The sequence below is a fragment of the Perca fluviatilis genome, chromosome 4, assembly GCF_010015445.1.
Source record: "Perca fluviatilis chromosome 4, GENO_Pfluv_1.0, whole genome shotgun sequence".
In the NCBI taxonomy this organism is placed as follows: Eukaryota; Metazoa; Chordata; class Actinopteri; order Perciformes; family Percidae; genus Perca; species Perca fluviatilis.
This window is the reverse complement of record NC_053115.1, coordinates 15,899,902-15,919,338: the sequence shown is the minus strand read 5'-3', so window position 1 is coordinate 15,919,338 and position 19,437 is coordinate 15,899,902. Positions and strand designations below refer to the sequence as shown.

At 39.3% G+C, this 19,437-nt stretch overlaps 1 protein-coding gene across 1 annotated transcript; it reads right to left on the bottom strand.

The window, feature by feature from the left end:
* Window positions 1–5,719: 5,719 nt before the first annotated feature.
* On the bottom strand, window positions 5,720–15,839 carry pa2g4a (proliferation-associated 2G4, a). Its single transcript, XM_039797315.1, has 13 exons — window positions 15,627–15,839; window positions 14,261–14,389; window positions 13,963–14,068; window positions 13,054–13,123; window positions 12,838–12,930; window positions 12,473–12,536; window positions 12,223–12,301; window positions 9,112–9,190; window positions 8,859–8,992; window positions 8,653–8,747; window positions 7,413–7,540; window positions 7,252–7,305; window positions 5,720–7,146 (listed from the first exon to the last, which is right to left on the bottom strand). The coding sequence occupies exons 1-13, from the start codon at window positions 15,706–15,708 to the stop codon at window positions 7,084–7,086; spliced, it is 1,176 nt and encodes a 391-aa protein (XP_039653249.1). The 5' UTR covers window positions 15,709–15,839; the 3' UTR covers window positions 5,720–7,083.
* Between the last annotated feature and the right edge of the window lie 3,598 nt (window positions 15,840–19,437).

The window sequence follows — 19,437 nt, the reverse complement described above, 5'->3', positions numbered from 1 at the left end:
ATATATGCATGTCAATGGGGACCTGATAGGGACAGTCACATAGGACAGTCGTAGACCACAGTATATCTGTCTACTTATATACTGTCTATATCTGTCTATGGGGACAGTTCCATGGACAGTTCTGTATATAAGAAGGGGACAGCTGTGTCCATGGTCCATACTGTCCATGGTCCATACTGTCCATGGCTGTGTCCCATACAGTCTATGCTGTGTCCTGTGTAGTAAATCTAGGATTGATTACTGGTTGGTAAGCGATAACTTTTTGACATATGTTAATAAACAAACTCAAATTTCTAAAGCGCCACTATCTGATCATTGTTTCATAGATCTTATTTTAGAACCCACAGTGAGGGAAACCAGAAACAAAGGATATTGGAAGTTTAATTCTGTTACAAAATGAGGATTATTGCATTAAGGTTAGGGAACTCATAAGAGATAATGAAAAGGATGATTCAATTGAAGGTTATATTGGTAGGTGGGAATTTACAAAATTTAAGATTAGAGAATTCACAATAACATTTTGCAAGGAATTAAATAGGGAAAAAAGACAATATGAAAGTAATTTGTTGCGGGAAATTAACCAGTGTTGTAGTGATTTGGATCTAAATTATCAAAGAAAAGACAAGTTATAATGGAGTTACAAGTCCGGTTAGATGAGCTTTATCTTGAAAGAGCAGGGGGCCTTCATAAGGTCAAGAGCGAAATGGATCGAGGCAGGTGAAAAGAACTCCTCATATTTTAGTAATTTGGAAAAAAATAGACAGCAGTGAAACTCAAGTACTAGTTTAATGATAAATGGGGTAGAAAGCAAAGATTTTAGAAGCATAGATATAAGAAAGTTATCATTATCTATACAACCCGATCTCACTCAAAAGCGTACAAATAACACGGGTTTCTACCGTGCAATGTGTACGAGAAAGTGAAATTCTACGTGCATTACATACGCGGAGCGCTCCAATTGAAGTCATGGGGACCGGTGCGTTTTATATGCACGCAGCTCGCGTTACCACGTTGTGTGTTATCGCGAGAACAGCATCACACACAAAAACATAGATATGGTTGGGTTTAGAGAAAGAATGCAGGGAAAGGCTTTAATAACACAAGAAAATCACAAAAACACACTAATAAACGGTTGGGTTTAGGGAAGAAACATTGGGAAAGGCTTAACAAAAAAACACTACAAAGTCGCAAAAACGCGCCACATAAACACGCTAATAAACGGCATAAAATCGCCAACCCCGGTCTCCTGGGTGAAAGTCCTGTGTTTTACCCATCCACCACCCCAACCAACCTCCTCACGCGGCCACACGTCCCTTCATACTATAAACGCAGTGGTTTCCATTACTGTAATTGGAGCGCTCCGCGTATCTGCTGTACGCACAATTTCAATTTCGCGTACACATTGCACGTATTTCACAGGTGGAAACCCGTGGTATTTGTACGCTTTTCAGTGAGACTGGGCTGATCTATAAAACAAGGTTTAATTACTTTGATTCCTAAATCTGGTAAAGACAAGAGAATTTTAGATAATTTGAGACCAATTACACTGTTGAATACTGACTACAAGCTACTTTCTGGAGTTGTTGCTACTAGGCTAAAGGGAGCTATGTCGACCATCATTGGTGGGACACAATCAGGTTTTCTGAAAGGAAGGTCAAATCACAACAACATAAGACTTGTTTTAGATTTACTTGAGTACAGCGACATTATTCATGTTAGTGGGTTTATTTTATTCTTAGATTTTTACAAAGCGTTTGATTCTGTTGCACATCCTTTTATCTTGAAAACTTTGCATCACTTTGGATTTTGGGAGAAATTTATGAATATAATTGGGATGCTATATAATGGAATCAATAGCTCAGTAGCTCTAGGGCATGGCACCTGTCCTCGATTTGAGATTAAGAAGGGAATTCGTCAGGGTTGCAGCAGCTCTCCACTTTTATTCATAATGGTAGCAGAAATGTTGTCCATTTTGATTCAGAATAGTTGCATTGAAGGGTTAGTTGTAAGTGACAGACAAATTATCATAAGTCAATTGGCTGACGACACAACTTTGTTTCTAAAAAATGAAAATGAAATTCCTTTAGCCTTACAAATTATTGACCATTTTTCAAGAGCTTCAGGCTTACAATTGAATTTAGATAAATGTGAAATTTTAACATTACAAGATTAGCCCTTGCAACCTCTATATAACATAAAGGTTAAGTCAGAAGTTAAATATTTGGGGATTGATATTTCCAGGGATAAGACAATGTCAGACAAAATGAATGTATGGAACAATATAGACAAGTGTAAATTAATCTTAAATAGGTGGCTGCAGAGAGATCTCACAATTTTTGGGAGAGTCTTATTATCCAAAAGGGACAGCTTATCCAGACTTATCTACCCGGCTTTCTCCTTACCCATCTCTACAAACATGATCAAAGCCATAAACAAGATCAATTTTAATTTCATATGGAGAAACAAATGTCAGTACATAAGGAAAATCGACATGGTTAAAAACTATGAAGCTGGAGGTGTGACTGCGATTGATTTTGATATAATTAATGTTTTTTTTTAATAACAGGCAGTCCTTTCGGTTTACTGTTCCCAATTTAATATTTTCAAAAATGGGTGGAATAGACTTTCTTCTGCGATATGATTTTGAATGCTATTCATTACAAGTCAAACTTTCTGATTTCCATCAGCAGGTCCTTCTCTATTGGAAGTTAATCTACAAACATAATTTCACATCTCATAATACTCCAGTTTGGAATAATAGATAGATATTGATAAGCAGAAAATCTGTGTACATGGAGGAATGGAAATCCAAGGGAATTTGGGCAATTGCTCATTTTATGGACAGTAATGGACTCTTGTTACTCTTGTGAAGAATATCAACTTCAATGCGAGGTCAAGCGTTATGACAGATGGTTGAAAGCTATACCAATGTCTCTGAAATCCATGAGAGAAGACATTAGGGACTAGGGATGGGCATCGTTTGGATTTTTTACGATTCTGATTCCAATTCCGATTCTTCCTTTCGATTCCGATTCTTTGAGGGGTGGAGTTGAAACGGGTCACATGCCCATTTTCACAAATAAGAGGAAAGTTTTATTTTGATTCAATAGTGGTTAGCAGTTTTACAGCTTTTTCAATGCAAAATAAAGCCAGACTAGAGCTCCGCTTACTGTTCTGCACGGCTGCAACACAACAAGCGCCTGGCTGCTACGGAAACCAAAACTTGCGCATATTAAATTTGGAACCTGTGATCAGATTTGAAACCAAATCCTCCAAACGATTCCAAACGATTCCAATAAAGAAACGATTCTCGATGCCCAATCCTATTAGGGACTCCAAAGTTTCTCCTGGTCTGAGGCAGCTCTGCATCCAAGGAATTGATTTCTGTGATTATAAATGTACCAACAAAATTATTAGAAATATTCTATTAAAAGAATATTATTCTAATCCATTAAAAAGACAATATATAATGAAAGATTTTGGTGATGGAGAGGTTAAGAAAATAAGGAAACGATATATCTCATTTCCTCTTCTTCTGAAGGTAAAAGAGGTCAACTTAAAATTTTAAATGAAATCTACCCAACAAAGAAATTTTAAGACTGAGATTCAATTTTGATACTAATAACTGTGTTTTTTGTTTTTATAGAAATTGAGAAACATGTATTTTCTCTGTGTGAGTCGGTGCAATCCTTCTGGAGAGATCAGCAGAGCTGGTTACAGACCAGGGAAATTGAGATACCACCTCTGACAGTGAAGAATATAAAGTTTGGTGTTTTTATTGAAGATAAGAAGGTAGATTTTGTTCTCAACAACTTGGTGCTTCTAGGAAAACATTTTATACATAAATGTAGATACTTTAAGACCAAACCCTCCCTGATCCATTGGAAGAATGAGCTCAATCTTTTGTGCAAGTCATTGAAACGGGTTAAGGATAAAAAAGTTAATTTAATTTGAGATAGCCCCTTCTATTTATTTTCTATTTATTTTCTCTTATATTATTCTTGATGTTGATTTGTAAGGTATAAGCTCCTAGGTTTTGTTTATATGCTCGACCCAAGGCAAAAGCTCTGTTTTTTGAGGTGGCTTTGTGATTGTGCCTTGTTTGTTTTTTAGAAAAAAAAAAAAAAAAAATAAAAAAAAATCAGAAATCCAAGTCCAAAAAAAATTTTTTTTTCTTTTTTTTTTTTTCCGGGGTTTGCCATTGCCTTTTCTTTCCTGAATTCAAATGAGTATGTTTTTTTTTTTTGTAATTTAATTGGGACAGGCGCCTTATTTTAATGAAATATCTGCTTTTTCAAGGTAATATATTAAAACTGAGCAGTTTTTAGGACCCTTTAACGAAACGAGAGACTAGTTTTTTTATGCTGGAAATAAATAGAACTGATGTTTTTTTAAAGGCTATTTATAATCAGCCTACAAACAGCACTGCACTGGTCATGTTGGTAGAATTTTATTTTATTTCCAAATAATAACATAGAAATCCATTGGAATGATATCTTCTTGCAACTACCATCTCAAGGTCCACTTAGTAATGTATCCACAGCTTTTAATTACACAGTCCTCATTAGCAAATGCAGTCATTGATACACTTAGATTCATGGAAAGACAATTGAGAAACCTTAATTAGCTGACGAGGACTGTGTGATATGGTCAAAAGCTCCAGTAGTTATTAAACTGAGTTTGAAATAATTTTTTTTTCATTTGTCAGAAATCTTTCAAATTGATCATAGAATAAACTTCTCTAACCTAGACATGACTAATGCACAAAACCATCCTGATGCTCAGGAGAGGGCGATGTAGATACAATCCTCTTATATGTAATTTAATATTTTTGTTATCAATATCTATCATGATATGGTCAATTCATTAGAAAAAAATAACCATTCAGGAATGTGTTATTGTTAAATCAGACAAATTGAATATCTAATGTTGGTGCCATAAATAAATTATGGTCATAGATTTCCAGCATTTCCCAAAATGGCATCCAGAGATATTTAAGGGCTAGCAAAATCTCAAATGTATAGGTATACATCATATTGGCCAAACATGCTGATGGTGGATCTCATTCCTTCTTTCTTCAACACCACCACCACAATTTCTAAACTTAAAGGTCCCATGGCATGAAAATTTCACTTTATGAGGTTTTTTAACATTAATATGAGTTCCCCCAGCCTGCCTATGGTCCCCCAGTGGCTAGAAATGGTGATAGGTGTAAACCGAGCCCTGGGTATCCTGCTCTGCCTTTGAGAAAATGAAAGCTCAGATGAGCCGTTTTGGAATCTGCTTGTTATGAGGTCATAACAAGCGAGGTTACCTCCCCTTTCTCTGCTTTGCCCGCCCAGAGAATTTGGCCCACCCATGAGAGAGAGACATCATGGCTTTCAAACGAGCAAAGTGGCAGTTGGTCAAGGCCACACCCCCACCCTCCACCTTGCCCCTCCCTCTCTCCTCCTCAATAGCTACAGACACAGAAATGGCCCATACTAAGAAAACTCTTTGTGGGACTGGCTCTAGTGGCTGTAATTCTGCACCAAAGCTGAATTTCGCGAAAGAGACTTCAGATACAGTATTAGGGGACCACTAAGGCCTATATAAAAGCATCCAAAGAACACCATGTCATGGGACCTTTAAAACCTTACTGTTTGGAAGAACACAGAGTCATACTTCATTGCAGACATTTCCAATTCTGAACTGACAAACCCTTCAGAGAAAACAGAAATGTATGACATTTTTTTATTAATTAGATGTAAAGATCCAATGCCCACAGATGAGCTACAAAGCAGGATTTTACGCTCATCAACATATTCAACTGTTGACAAATGTGATCCAGACCTTAAAAATGAAACTCAGTCCTTAAATGATCTCTTACTGGTCCAATTTCACTGAAGACACCCCTAAAACCTTTTTTTTTTTAAAGCTTGGCCAGCTTTAGTTTTCAAGCCTCACATGACTAATGTCCAATAAAGCCAGTAGCATGTGTCACTAATAGAAAAGTTTTTCAAAAGTGGAACGTATAGATTTCTATCTTCTCATAAAATTCAAGGGGAATGGCAGTAAATGTAGCAGTTTTGTTCCCTAAAGTCAAGCTGATTACAGCGGTTTGGTTTTTTTTTGCTTTGAAAACACTTTTGCTCAGGTTTATGCTTTAAGAATCTCAGTTAAAACATTGTAGTTTCAGCCAAAGATGTGGTCAGGCCTTGATGGAAGAGAAAACACAAACCCTCACTATGTTAGCTCTGATGCAAAAAACATCTTTTATATTACACTCCTTGTAATTACCATCATTTATTGTCCATTTTGTTTTGTCCATTCAAATTTATAATGTAACCCTTTACTGCATAGTGTAGCTAAAAGGTACATTTTTTTTCATAATGCACTGGATGACTGAACTCATCACTTATGATTCTCACACTTTAGAGGTGACAAAGTGCTAATAAACCTTTCAATAAAATATCTGAATATTAATTTTACTATAAATCTTTGTTTACATATAAACAAGTTCAGATAACTTGTAACTTTGTTGCCAAAGGGAAACAACCCACGACAATTCAGTCAAACCATCCCATTCAAACAGGAGAATCCATGATGGCCTCAGATACATGATGCCTTAGAGAAAGGAATACAGAGTCTACCAAAGTGATTCACGTTTCAGTTGGTATCATCCAATAATCCTTCATCTGCAGTTGGATGTCAAAAACACCGAGCCATTCACTCCCAATAATCCCCACTTTAAGCTTCAGTTTTACTTGAAAGGAAATGTTCAGCTGCAAATAATACAAACATGAAGGACCAAAAGAGTTAAAAAACACAGACATTAGTCGCGCACGTACCATTTGGCAACAAGTGTTTTTAAAGATAAAACTATTTGTGATTACTATTCTACTCCCAAGTTAGGGAAGAAAGAGCAACATGGTACTTTCAATAAATGCAGTAAAGTGATAAGCATCCATGTAGGATCTAAAATTCATCAGTTTTATTAATGAAATCACTATTAGGTGTATTATGGGCAGAGTTTGGGGCAATTTGTCATGTTTTCTCTTGCTTCTCTTTGGGGTCTTGCATGTGTGAAAAGGCAGTATTTATTTATTCTGTGGCCTCTGTGACCTCGGTTGGCTGTCCGGTTGCAGTTTCTGCCGTCTTTGAGGCCTGTAGGATGTGAAAAAGGGATGTACAGATCAGTGAGGGGACACAAATCACAAGGAGGTGAAGTGTAGGACAGCATGAGGGTTCATCGTTAGAAGAAAAATGTACCTTCTTTTTCTTTTTCTTCTGTGTTTTACGGCTTGCAGAGCTCTGTAGTAAAGTCTGGGGAAGAAGAGAGACATTATAAAAAGGGAATATGATGTTAAATGCAGCCAGTTTCTGTGTGATGAAGGAGCTTGATGTAAAGAAAAGTGAATTTAAGGCCTTACCCTTAGCTCTGCATCCTGAACTTCATGCTCTGACTTGTAGAGCTCTGGATCGAAGGGTCCGCTGGTGATTCTGTGAGGCCCGTTTGCCATCAGCAGCACTGTGAACTTAAACTGAGCTACACACTCCCCTGAGAACAAAGACACAGAAGGAAGGGGTGGTGAATTATAAGGGTAGGGCTGTCCCAAACGATTATTTTTTCGGTAAGTCGACTAATCTAACGATTTATTTTTCAATTAGCGATTATTTTCCCATTGCTCAATTATTACCAATTTACACAAAACAAATTTCAATAAGGTTCAAATCTCTATTTATTAAAATTGTTTAACACTGCACTGTTCAAGTAAAATGATTTTTTAGTGCAACCTGAAGCAAGATGTAGGCTATCAATCCAACAACAAAATAAAGTCACTTTCAGGAGGAATACAAAAATAAAAACTTAAAGTAAACAGAGCAAGTGCAAAAACTTTTTTTTTTTTTTTTTTTAACAGTAGGTAAAATAATGAATAAGCTCTTGTTTAACATCCAAGCTCTTTTCCCTTTAATTAATTATAATAATTAATTTAATTATTTGTATCTAAAGGCTGGTTAAGCACTGTAGGGAGGAGAAGTTGGACAGTTTTTTTTTTGTCTCGTCTCTCCAGTGATTGGCACATCTGGGTGATGGCGTAGGATATGTGTTAGCAGGTTAGATGTATTTCCATTCACATACCCAACAACTGCTGAACAACGCCGACACACAGTCCTCGTCTTATCCACCACTCTCTCGCCTGTAGCCTACTACTGGAACTGACCCGAAGACCGCAGGTTTTCAAGGCGGGGACGGCATTAGACAAGAGCACGTGACACAGGAGGCTCCAGGCTGCAGCCACACAGTCTCGAGGTTTTCCCAAACTTGCAATCTGCCACCACTCGCCATACTCGTCCTTTCGTGCTATCTCTGACTCACTCATTGGACAGTCGACCTAACAAAAAACTGCACGTAGGCGGAGGAGCTCGGCTAGCTTCAGAGCTAAGGCGGGATACAATTTAGGTGTCCCTAGAACCCGCGTATCTAACAGTAGTTCCACATGACATTAATTAATTTGCACAAGTTTTATTTATTTATTTTATTTAGTGACGCGTCGACGCAAATTATCTGTGTCGACGCATTTACATAATTGATGACGTTGACGAATCGTCCCAGCCCTAAATAAGGGAAAGCTGTTGAAAAGTAAAAACATGATAGAAGTATACACTTACCCTCCTTCTCGTGTAGCACACTGAAGGGCTGTAACAATTCATGTTTGGCACACTCTACCACACCCAGACGGGCTTTGGCCTCATCCTCAAACGCCCTGAAGGAAATAGGATGATGGTATTGAGTAGGAGCTTGAGCCGCAAGCCACAAAAATTCAGCAGATGGACTATGTATATTAGTAGTCACACACAAAGTGTGGTATTCATACCGGAGAGTAAAGGGCATGGCATCAAAGCGTCGTTCTACTTCGCTGAAGAACGTACGGGAAGTTTTCATCTTCAAGCCGTACTGCTTACTGGGGTCCCTTTTATAAATCGTGGTCCTCAGACCTCCATCTCTGGCCTAAATGTAAATGACAGAGGGTTAAAACAATAAGTGTCTGTTCTTTACACAAAAGTGTTTATTAGCTACACCTTTGGCAGCTATAAGTTATGACTAAAGTAAGACAAGAGCACACTGACCTTCCCTTCTCCGCTGCTAATCAAGACGTCCACAGCATAGACTTCATGTACCTCAAACTCTGCCTTCTCATGGTCCTTCCTGAAAATGAGTGTCAACAGCAGCCAATGAAAAAGACGAGTAACATGTTTTGCACTCCATTCATATTTAACATCCATACTGTACATCAGTTATTTAGAACAATGCATAGATGTGACTGTAAATAGTTTTAAGCACTACAGTGAAGTAAAGTTGCTGTTGAGTTTCTCCAAATATAATTCTGGTTGGTTGGTTTCAGCACCACAAACCAAATTCCAGTCATTTGCGTTATCTTGGTTCTGTGATACAAGTCTCAGAGCTCACTACATGAAACTTACTGTCTGGCTAGCGAATTTGAATTTAAATCTCTCTCTCTCTCTCTCTCTCTCTCTCTCTCTCCTCTCTCTCATCTACTTCACACTTGGTTTCCTGGGTACCCACTGAACTTGGGATTTGGAGCAGTTTGGACAGCATTGGATATTAAACTGTGAATAAAACTAAACAACCAAACAATAAAAGGTTGAAGAAAAAAGGTTGAGAAAAAAGCACTGCCATAACACTGGCTCTTCCATGTCTACCCTAACGCCCAGCTTAAATTCACTCAGAGCATTTTGCTAGGAGGACACTCAATAAAAAGAAAGGCATTTCTATCCTTCACAATATGTCTGCGATTACGCCACATTTTAATTGCGATATTTTGTTAGTAAAATCTGAATCTGCAACGTTCTCCGAGGTAAATGTACTACAATTTTTTCTTCGGAATTAGAAGTACACAGCAAGTCAGTAGTAGACTGTACAGTGTGGTTGCATATTAAGTGCTTTGGGGTCCTTCTGTAAGTAATTTTGGGGTACAATGGTTCTGGAGAAAGCTTTAAGCAGCAATACCACATGCCAAGCAATCGGCCCGTTCCAAGCTAAGATTTTCAATGGGCATTGTACTAGTAAATATAAAATATGCATTTCTGTGATTTGGGTTACAGGTAACATTATTCTTGTTCAAAACAAAGCCAGACTTCAGACATCACAGGTCAAATTCATAAAAGAATTCTTACATTTATGGTGAATTGAACGAAAATTACAGGGAAATATAAATAAAACAAACTAGTGCGTCTACACAGACAGAAAACAGTTGTGCAACATTTGGAATACAATATTGATTGACAGGACGGATCCCACTCAATACCTTAAAGCATTATCTATTATGTACTCTGTGTTTCTATATGGACATAAAACCTGAGAGACTGTGTCTTATAGGTTTACTACAATTCAAAACACCCACAGAATGCCTCTGATTACTCTCCCTAGGGCTGCACGATTATGGCCAAAATGATAATCACGATTATTTTGATCAATATTGAGATCACGATTAATTATCACGATTATTTGTTGATTTTAGCCAAAACAAATTTTATTGTCACATAATTATATAATTATAACTGCTTTTACATCCATATTGTGCTACATTCCTCCTTTATTGAAGGATACTGTGAAGGAGTATGCCATTTCAGCTGTTGTGCGACCGCTTTCCACACATGCATGTTTGCCGTGAAAGATACAGGCAACGCAATTTTCTGTTCACATTAACGGCGCATGTGGTGCCTGGTATCTACCAGACGAAATAGCTACGCGGATTTCTGTGGCTCATTACGCTACCACTTACATGTCTGCGTTGCGCTCTGATGCTCCGAAACCCACGTTAGAGACAACATAAACATCGCTGAATGTCACGCTAGTAAACACTAATAACACGTTACACAGCAGGTAGCGTTAGCCTACCGTTAGCCACAGTAGCTGACTGCTAAACAGTGTAGTGTGTCTGTATTTGACTGTAGGATTCCAACAGCGAGGCGTCCAACAGTCTGCTGCTAAAGCTATGAGCTAAAAGACACAAACTAGCACTGGTCACTGCTGTTGTCTGAAAAACAACACAGACGGGACAAAACGTTGCGTTTACTGGTAAACTGGTAAACATCGTGACCGGCTTATGATGACCGACTGTTACCTGTTGTGGAATTTTCCTCACGTTACTCTGTCCTCTGTGACTGTCTACATCTAGAAACTAAGCTGCGCGGTGCAGGCAGGGAACAGCTCTGATTGGCTCATGGAGACATGTGATCAGACTAGGGTTGTGCCGATGGACGAGCAACCATCGTGATGTGTCTCCCCGCCCCCGCCCCCGTCAAACACACTAATCCTAGTCGTGGGCGCTGGACGGGAAATTGACAAGTGCGTCGGTCTTAAACTAGCAAAGACAAGACTGTCTGTAGTGATACATTCTCTCTCTCTCCCTGTCAGCTGTAGCTCGCTCTACCTTCTAGTAACGTTGGACACAGCGGTCTCGAGTGAGAGAGAAAAAAGCGTTAACGTGGAACGCTATCACACTTTCCTTTCTCCCCTCATTGGACTAAGTTTGCCGACACTACTCTGTGCGTGCATCAATAAGTAAGTCTGAGGTCCTGTAGGTACGGGACGATGTCATGCAGGATTTATGAATGTACGTTAGCAACAGGCTAATTCACGAGGGTGCTATTTTATGTGTGAGCTAATATTGCGCATCTGTTCATGTGCGCTGCAAGAGTTAGGTTTCTGTTTATTGAATGCGTTATTCAGTGCAAACCTAACCGTGAATGTAGTTTAAACTCAGTAATGATGGTATGTTAGGTTATTACTGTCGCTCTGTTGAAGGCAGACGTCCCACTGTACTATCGTTACGCAGATCACGGACATCTGATTGATTTTACTGCACCGTACTTAAGTGAAAGTAAGTCATGTTGTAAAACCTACCAGCAGGGCACCATTTACAGAGGGCACATACCGCTACCGACGACGACGATCACGATGTTTACCTGTAACCATCGTCAACTGCCAATTTAAGGGACATCGCCCAACCCTAGATCAGACAGTGGTTTATGGAGCGCTAGATTGGCTTTGCAAAAACTGTTTTATGAAGGGAATGACGCATTTTAAATATCGCTCGATCACGCAAATTTGATCGTGGGAAGCCAAAATCGTGATCGTGATTAAAATTCGATTAATTGTGCAGCCCTAGACTCTCCCTTCCTCCTACGGTATGTGCAAAAAGTGAATAAATGTACCTTTGCTGGTCTGACGGGTTCTGAATGATGGTCTTCTCTCCATCTATGACATGTTGCTTTAGCTGATGAGACAGCATACCTTTAAAACACAGAGCCAGGCAGAAAAATATTAAAACGGAAAAAGTGAGCCATTTGTACGAAACCGTTCACTTGCATGTTATGAATCATTGTCTTCACATTGTGGGTTTCCTGAATGCCTTTTTTCATGACATGGCACACTGAGAGGCACAAACGTTGGGTACACACTCACCCTCGATTGGTGAGCATTTGAACGACTGAGCGATCTTGTTCCAGGCTTCCGTCACTTGATTGTTCTGAAAGACAGAGCAATGCAAAACTTTCAAATACTAAATACAGTTTTGAACTGACTGACCAATTAAAATGAGGAAGAGCAGCAAAGCAAAACTATCGATGAAGGATCTGCAGTGAATGTTTAGGAGAAGATGAATTTCACACACCGACGCAAGTCAGAATTTTAACTTTTTTTTTTTTTTTTTTTTTTTACTTTGAAGGCTCATCTAAATCTTTTAATAAGCCAGAGCCAACGCCTGTAGAGAAGTTAACTCATCATTATGGCTGACATGGATAAGACTGGGAGGAAGTGGTTCCATGTACCTGGTTACCAGGCTTAACAAGGCGAAGAGCTGCTTCTGCACACAGATGGGCCGCTTTGATTACATCAGCTTTCCGGCCTGTGATGGGGTTCTCCTGCAGAAATAATACACAGTGAGAAGAGGACTTAAAGAAGTGATATGACAAGAGGAAACAAAAATGGGACTTAAGCAGCATTTAATTTATAATAAAATAAATAAATAAAAAAAAGGCCCTCACCTTACTGGCTCCTACCACAAAGCTGTGAGCAACATTGGCAATGAAGCCATCAACATGAACCCCAAGATCTCTACACAAAATAAGAGGAAGAGATGAGAGTGTGAAATAATAATAATACAAATTAAATCGATCATGTGTCAAATTCATTGCAAATTTAACTGCCACCCAGCGGTTAAGATTACTAACGTTGATACAGGAACCAATCAAATCAATTTAGGGAGGACAAAATATCAACATTCCTCCTCCACTTAGGAAACTAATACTAATAAAGACTAAACAATAAAATAAGGTCAGACAATAATACATCACTTTAATTTGTTATGGCCATTAAACAGAGAATTTCTTAGGCTGTACATCAGCTGGAATACAGTGAAGGACTTGTGAATTCAAGGGAGCAGCATTACAGACTATAATATATAGAACAGACAGAAGGTTAGGCTATTAGTGTGTAAAAGGTAAGAAACATACAAACCTTTTGTGTAACCACATCACCACAAGCAACAAACCTCTTTAAAACAATGCAGCTCCACACACAGCACAAAGACGATACAAGAGGACAAAAACACATGTGGCAATACAACAAATAAGATGAGCTGATTTTCTTTTTCAAAGCACAACACTGCATTAGAAAATTGTGAATCGGACTGAGCAGATGGATGGCCATCAATGCTAAAATCCAACATATCACTTCGAAAACTGCAACAAAAAAAACGTTCTAAAAATGTCCAACCTTACTTGTCGTTTGCCACACAGGACAGACAGGAAGACGAGACCTTACTGAGGAAGCAGACAGTCAACAGCCAAGAGAAACACCTCACATACAAGTCAAGATGTCACATAGAAAGAGGGGAGGACAACACACTGGGAGACTCAAGACACACAAAGAACATTGCAGAGCGTGGTGCCTACATTTTGACCAGATCCCCATCTTTAAGTGCGTAGTCAGGGTCACTCTTCAGGGGAGAGAAGTGGCAAACACAGTTATTGACTGAGACGCTGGTGGGAAAGGCAATGCCTAGAAGAGGGAAGAGAACCACCAAGTCTTCATTTGGAAATCATCCACACATTTGAGTGAGAAAAGTACACAAGGATGGAGGGAGTGACACTTTGATCAAACATTTGCAAGACTGCATCTAGACTCTTCTTAATGGGTCCACCTCAGTTCACCCGATTAACAACAGACTCACTAGTACCATCTTTGGCTCACCTTTCTTCATTTCCTTTTCCTTCTTAAAGACCTTTCCAGTCTCAGCCATGATGTAGGCATCCCCCTTCTCACAGAGGCTGAGCACCGACACCCCAGGCTTGGCTGTTTCCACAACCAGACGAAGAGCCTCTGGGTGACACAAACAGCAAATGATTAAGAGGTGCAGAAGAGGAACAAAGTAGAGCATGTAGATACATCATTGTAGTATTGATATGTTGCCAGATATCATATTAGGTATTGTTTTTAGAGCGATGCCAATCGGTCTAACATCTGTCAATATTGCCGATCTCTATGTGATAGTGTGCGCAGTAAAGCAAAGTTTTAAAAAGCATTGGGTGATATGACCACATATACTATAGGACGATATTGATTTGTCAGTCATCAGTGATTTTGCTGTACCGTTACTGTGTATACTGTGGTACACCTTCTTTAATATACCAGCAGGCAATGTTGTAAATCAATATTAATGCTTTATAATATTAGTTGTTAATACCATGTTGATCAAAATGCTGACATAACTTCGTTTGCCAAGTATTTAAAGTGCTGGATTACGGTCTAGTTATTTATTTATTTATTTATTTATATCTCGAAAGAGTTCCTGAAAATGGTATTACTACATTACAATACATAACTTAAAATCATAGACATTGACCGAGTATTTCATTCATATCGCTAATTTAATAAAAAGGCATCCTTCATTATTAGTGAACGACTAAGTATTCTCGATAAATCACACATAAAAGGTCAAACGACTGGGTCTGCAGAGACAACGATTTTATTTATTTAACCTTAATTTATACAGTTAACACAGGGTCTCATTCTCAAGAGAGACCCGTTTATCTGAATAACGTTAGAGTAAGACTTCACATTATTCCTCTAGCAGACATATCAGCTTGTCAGTTATGTGAATTACACAGATAACCTAGTTAACCATCAAAAGTTAAGAATAAACTAACGCAAAGAGTTCCGCCTGGTGGTGTAAGGAGGAGAGCATGTAACGTTGTAAAAGTGGCTGCCTGCTTATCTTTTAACGTTTCGTGTTTAACGTTAGCGGACTGTAACGTTACTGATAACATGCTGGGCTGGCTGGTTAGCTAACGTTAGATAGCATCCCACGATATCTGCACAGACAGACAGCTACCTCCAATAACGGTAAAGCCTAACGTTATAACATCAATGTTAATCAGCAGTAGCATTAGCTAACGCTGTAGCTGCTAGCTAGACAGCTACCCAGTTAGGATAGCATAGTGTGCCTCGCATGTAAAACACATGGCTGCTGCTGTGTGGGGAAACTAACGTTAGCTGGTTGCACGACAGGCCAAATAGAGCAGGTCATCTCACCCAGTCACCGTTTAATTGTACTTACGGTTGGCGATGTCACCACCCATCTTGTACTTGGTGACCACCAGATCCTCAGCTATGGTCTGCTCTTGCTCCTCGTCGGACATCTTGGCAGTGAGTGAAGTTTCAGTCGCTAGTCGGCCCTGAAAGGCAACAGACAGTTCCCCTGAGCTCGGTTCTGACGTGCTGCTAAGCTAACACCCCGGCCTCCCGCTGGACAATTTGCGTTTCCTAGGATGGCGAAGGCATGAACCGCCCTACTATGACTCTGATTGGCTAGTACTCGTTGCCTTCTGATTAGGTTAAGGCATGAGGAGTGACATTGGTTAGGTTAGGGTAAGCGTACCAGGGTAAGCCAATCAAAGGCAGAGTAGGGCGGGCTATGCCTTCGCCATCAACATGGATGCTCCCGCTGCCCTCCAAGCCCCTTCCAATCAATGATATACTATGCTTCCAATTCACCGTGACGCTAACGACGTCACAGAGACCCCGACCCGCCAAAGAAATTCCATTGATGCCACTGACTTAAATTAATATTAACAGTCTATGATTGATGCTCTTTCAAATATAATTTGTCACTGGCTACAGTGAGATATCTATCAAGTCGTTGTTAATCAATTTTAAATTGTTGTATTAAAAGATAAATTCACAATTTTTGTCTTAAAACATTAGGTGCTCATATGAACATTTAAATAGGAATCATTCCTCCTGCCTATACATAGGTCTACACTGGCCAATAAAAATCTCCTCCTAGTGGAAATGTGGAACATGTTTTAAATGAATTTGAATTTGAATGATGGGCTGGACACTGTTGGTGGAATGTAGCACCAGTAGTTGGCTGTAGTGCAACACATTGGATACAAACTGCCGTTAAAAAACACAGGAGAACCTCAGAAGGGGGACAAAATCCACAAAAATGCACAATATGCATTCAAAGGTTTAGTGTTGATAGTAGTCAAGAAGAATCGTTGTTGTCATTACTCGCTGAATGGAAGAAAATACAATGGCTAGAAATAAGAAGATACTGGTGTTGTCAGCTCCGGTTTTCTCGTGCACTGATTTGCTAGTCAAGGGCTAGCACTCCACCAATCAGATTGGTCATTGAGTCCGACTGGCCGATTCAACAAGTCAAATCGATCAAAATGAACGCTGACGTCTCCTCCGACTGACGACAGCACGGAACACACCGAACAGACTTGAGTCACCGACCTCGTCAGACTGTGCGACGACGTCCGATAACCGGGTTGGTGTGTCAGCACCTTAAGGTTACATAAGCTACAGTAGCTGCCCCGTTTACCATAAACCTTTAAAGCATGACAGTAATGACAACCTGGAGAAACCTTACAGGAAACCACCTAATTTACAGAATTATGTATTGCATTATTTAGGGATACTACCAGTGACAAAGCAAACATTATCCACTTGAAACCCCCATGAGATGCAAAAAGGTATAGGCTATGTTATGGCTGTATTACCAACAAGAAAAAGTCTGTAAATCCCTGGGGCCCCATGAAGCTTGAGGTGCCCAAAAGCCACAGATTCCCTGTATACCAGCTGGTTAATTTGACTAAGTGCACATTTGTTTTGGGAATATGCACTACTAAATCACAATATCTATATTACATTTACAAGGTACACATTCCAACTTACATTTGTGTTTAAATAAATAAACACAAGTTACTGTAACATGAGAGACTGCAGGTAGTGTTCTAGCATACTGGTTTCTGGTGCTAGATAAAATATAATGAAGCCTAGTGACCAGTTAAATACAGTTCATAGAGAGCAGGAGAAATATATTGGGCCACTGGGGGCCACAGCTCATTTCTGCCCCAGGCTCCATGGTGTTTAATCTGGTCCTGTTATACATATACACTATTTGGAAAAATATGTGTTAAGCTTTTTTTTTTAAGCGTTTGCTTATCCCTATAATGGCAACAACAATAGAAGAGAACAGAATTGAACCGCCTCTTTTTATTTTTTGAGGTCAGAATATTGTAGGGGGGGAAGATTTAACCGCTTCACTAAATGTCTATAACATTGACCAAACATTTAGATTGTTGAAAAGGTCCAGAATTAACTTTTTCATTCGGAACATAACCTACATTTCACACATTGTACACATGATTATGTTATATTGCTTAGATAAAATAATAGTTGGTGCCTCAAAATAGCTTTTTCAAAATATTTTAATGAATAGAAAATTTATTTCATGTATCATTATTAAAAGACAGTGTTTCCTCTAGGATTTTTTTTTAGCAGTGGGGGCAGATCTGTCGGAACCCCCCCACCCCAGTCCCGCGCCCCGTCGCCAAATGTTTTACGTATTAAACGGAACTGACACTTCGCTGCAACACAAACAAATATATTTATTCACCTCTATTCAAACACAATGAGGCATATTTTCATTTCGTTTTGATTGCACTGTATTTCTGAGGAACTGTAGGTCTACAAAATTAATTTTACAAGAAATTCTTCATAGAAAAAACAAAACCCAAAGTAGGCTATAGTATGAAACCATTCATTATTAAACTAATTGCATATTTGCCTCAGTGGCAAAGTTGGCAGCCTTGCTGAGTGCATTTGATTTTTCTTGGATTTTGGAAAAATAACTCCAAGGCTCGGTTATAGGAGAATTCAGAAAGAGGTGGCCCATTAATGCGGAGTAGCATACATGCTGCTAGATGGTCCCCCTGTGGCCTGTTCCTTAACACTAGAACGGCCAGGACGGTCATTTTGACAGTTTTGAAATTTATATGTGTAGCCTAATAACTTTGGTAAATTAAAAAATACAATCATGCTGGTACCTGAATTTTCCTAAAAGCGTCTGTATTTTCATTTAAATTTGTTTTTATACTGTACATTACACAAAAGGCAAAGAAAATACAATCACTTTTACCTATTTTGGCCATTGACTGCTCGGATTTTCGCGGTTTTGTTTTTAATCTTTTGCGTGGTTGAAGATCTCTCTCACGGCGTGGATGGACTCTGTTCTGAATCAGAAGAAAAGCACCGGGCGCTCTGTGAAAGGCGCAGTGCACGTAGATGGACGGTAGCTGTCTACGTGTTCATATAACTTTATACATGCTACAACTGGCTGAAATAATTGCACACATCCTCTCCAAGGAGTGCACCAGCTGTAAAATGTCCTGGAGGAAGTTCATGCAGCAACTGGCAGAGGAGCTGAGAGCGGAGTTTATGGAGGAAAAAAAGGGCAGCGGCGCACGGTCCGAGCTGCGCTGCGCACCGCAGCAGACACCAAAACGGAGGCGGTGCCAGGTTAGGTTAGGTTATAAATGTTCAAATAACGTACTTTTAATTGTTATTTGGCTGTGAATTATGTTGAATGAATTTCACCCAATATGTTTCATTAATGTATGAAATAATCACGGTTTAGCCTACTATGCCATGATATGATATCAAGGGCGTTGTATTGAATTAACAGCCATGCACGTGCAATTTAGCTAGCAGGTGAAGGTGAAACTAAAAATGTGCAAGAACTATAGAATAATACAGGCTTAAATTAACTGACAACATAAGTTATACGACTTACAATTCTCAAGGATGCACACATGCCATCTCAACCCTCCGGACAGCCTGTCTCTTTTTTCTTTCTCACTTTTCTCCAAGTGGCATGCGTGCCCACTCGCGTTGTGAAGCGCGTGTCCGCGCTATTCTCCGTCGACGTGCTCTTTACAATCACTGCCGATAGACGGCTTTTTGTACATTTCTGAAACCGTGGCGGGAGAAATCTAACCGTGGCGGACCGCCACTTGCCAATCAACATAGAGGAAACACTGAAAGAGGTCTCAAAACATCCAACACTCCAAACAAATGCA

Excerpts from the sequence above, each read along its gene's own strand:
- pa2g4a (XM_039797315.1), bottom strand. The coding sequence starts at position 15,708 with ATGTCCGACGAGGAGCAAGAGCAGACCATAGCTGAGGATCTGGTGGTC. Across the intron at positions 7,306-7,412 it reads TTCAGGATGCAGAGCTAAGG|ACTTTACTACAGAGCTCTGC; the intron begins GTAAGGCCTTAA and ends CTTCTTCCCCAG. Across the intron at positions 7,147-7,251 it reads AGAAGAAAAAGAAAAAGAAG|GCCTCAAAGACGGCAGAAAC; the intron begins GTACATTTTTCT and ends CACATCCTACAG.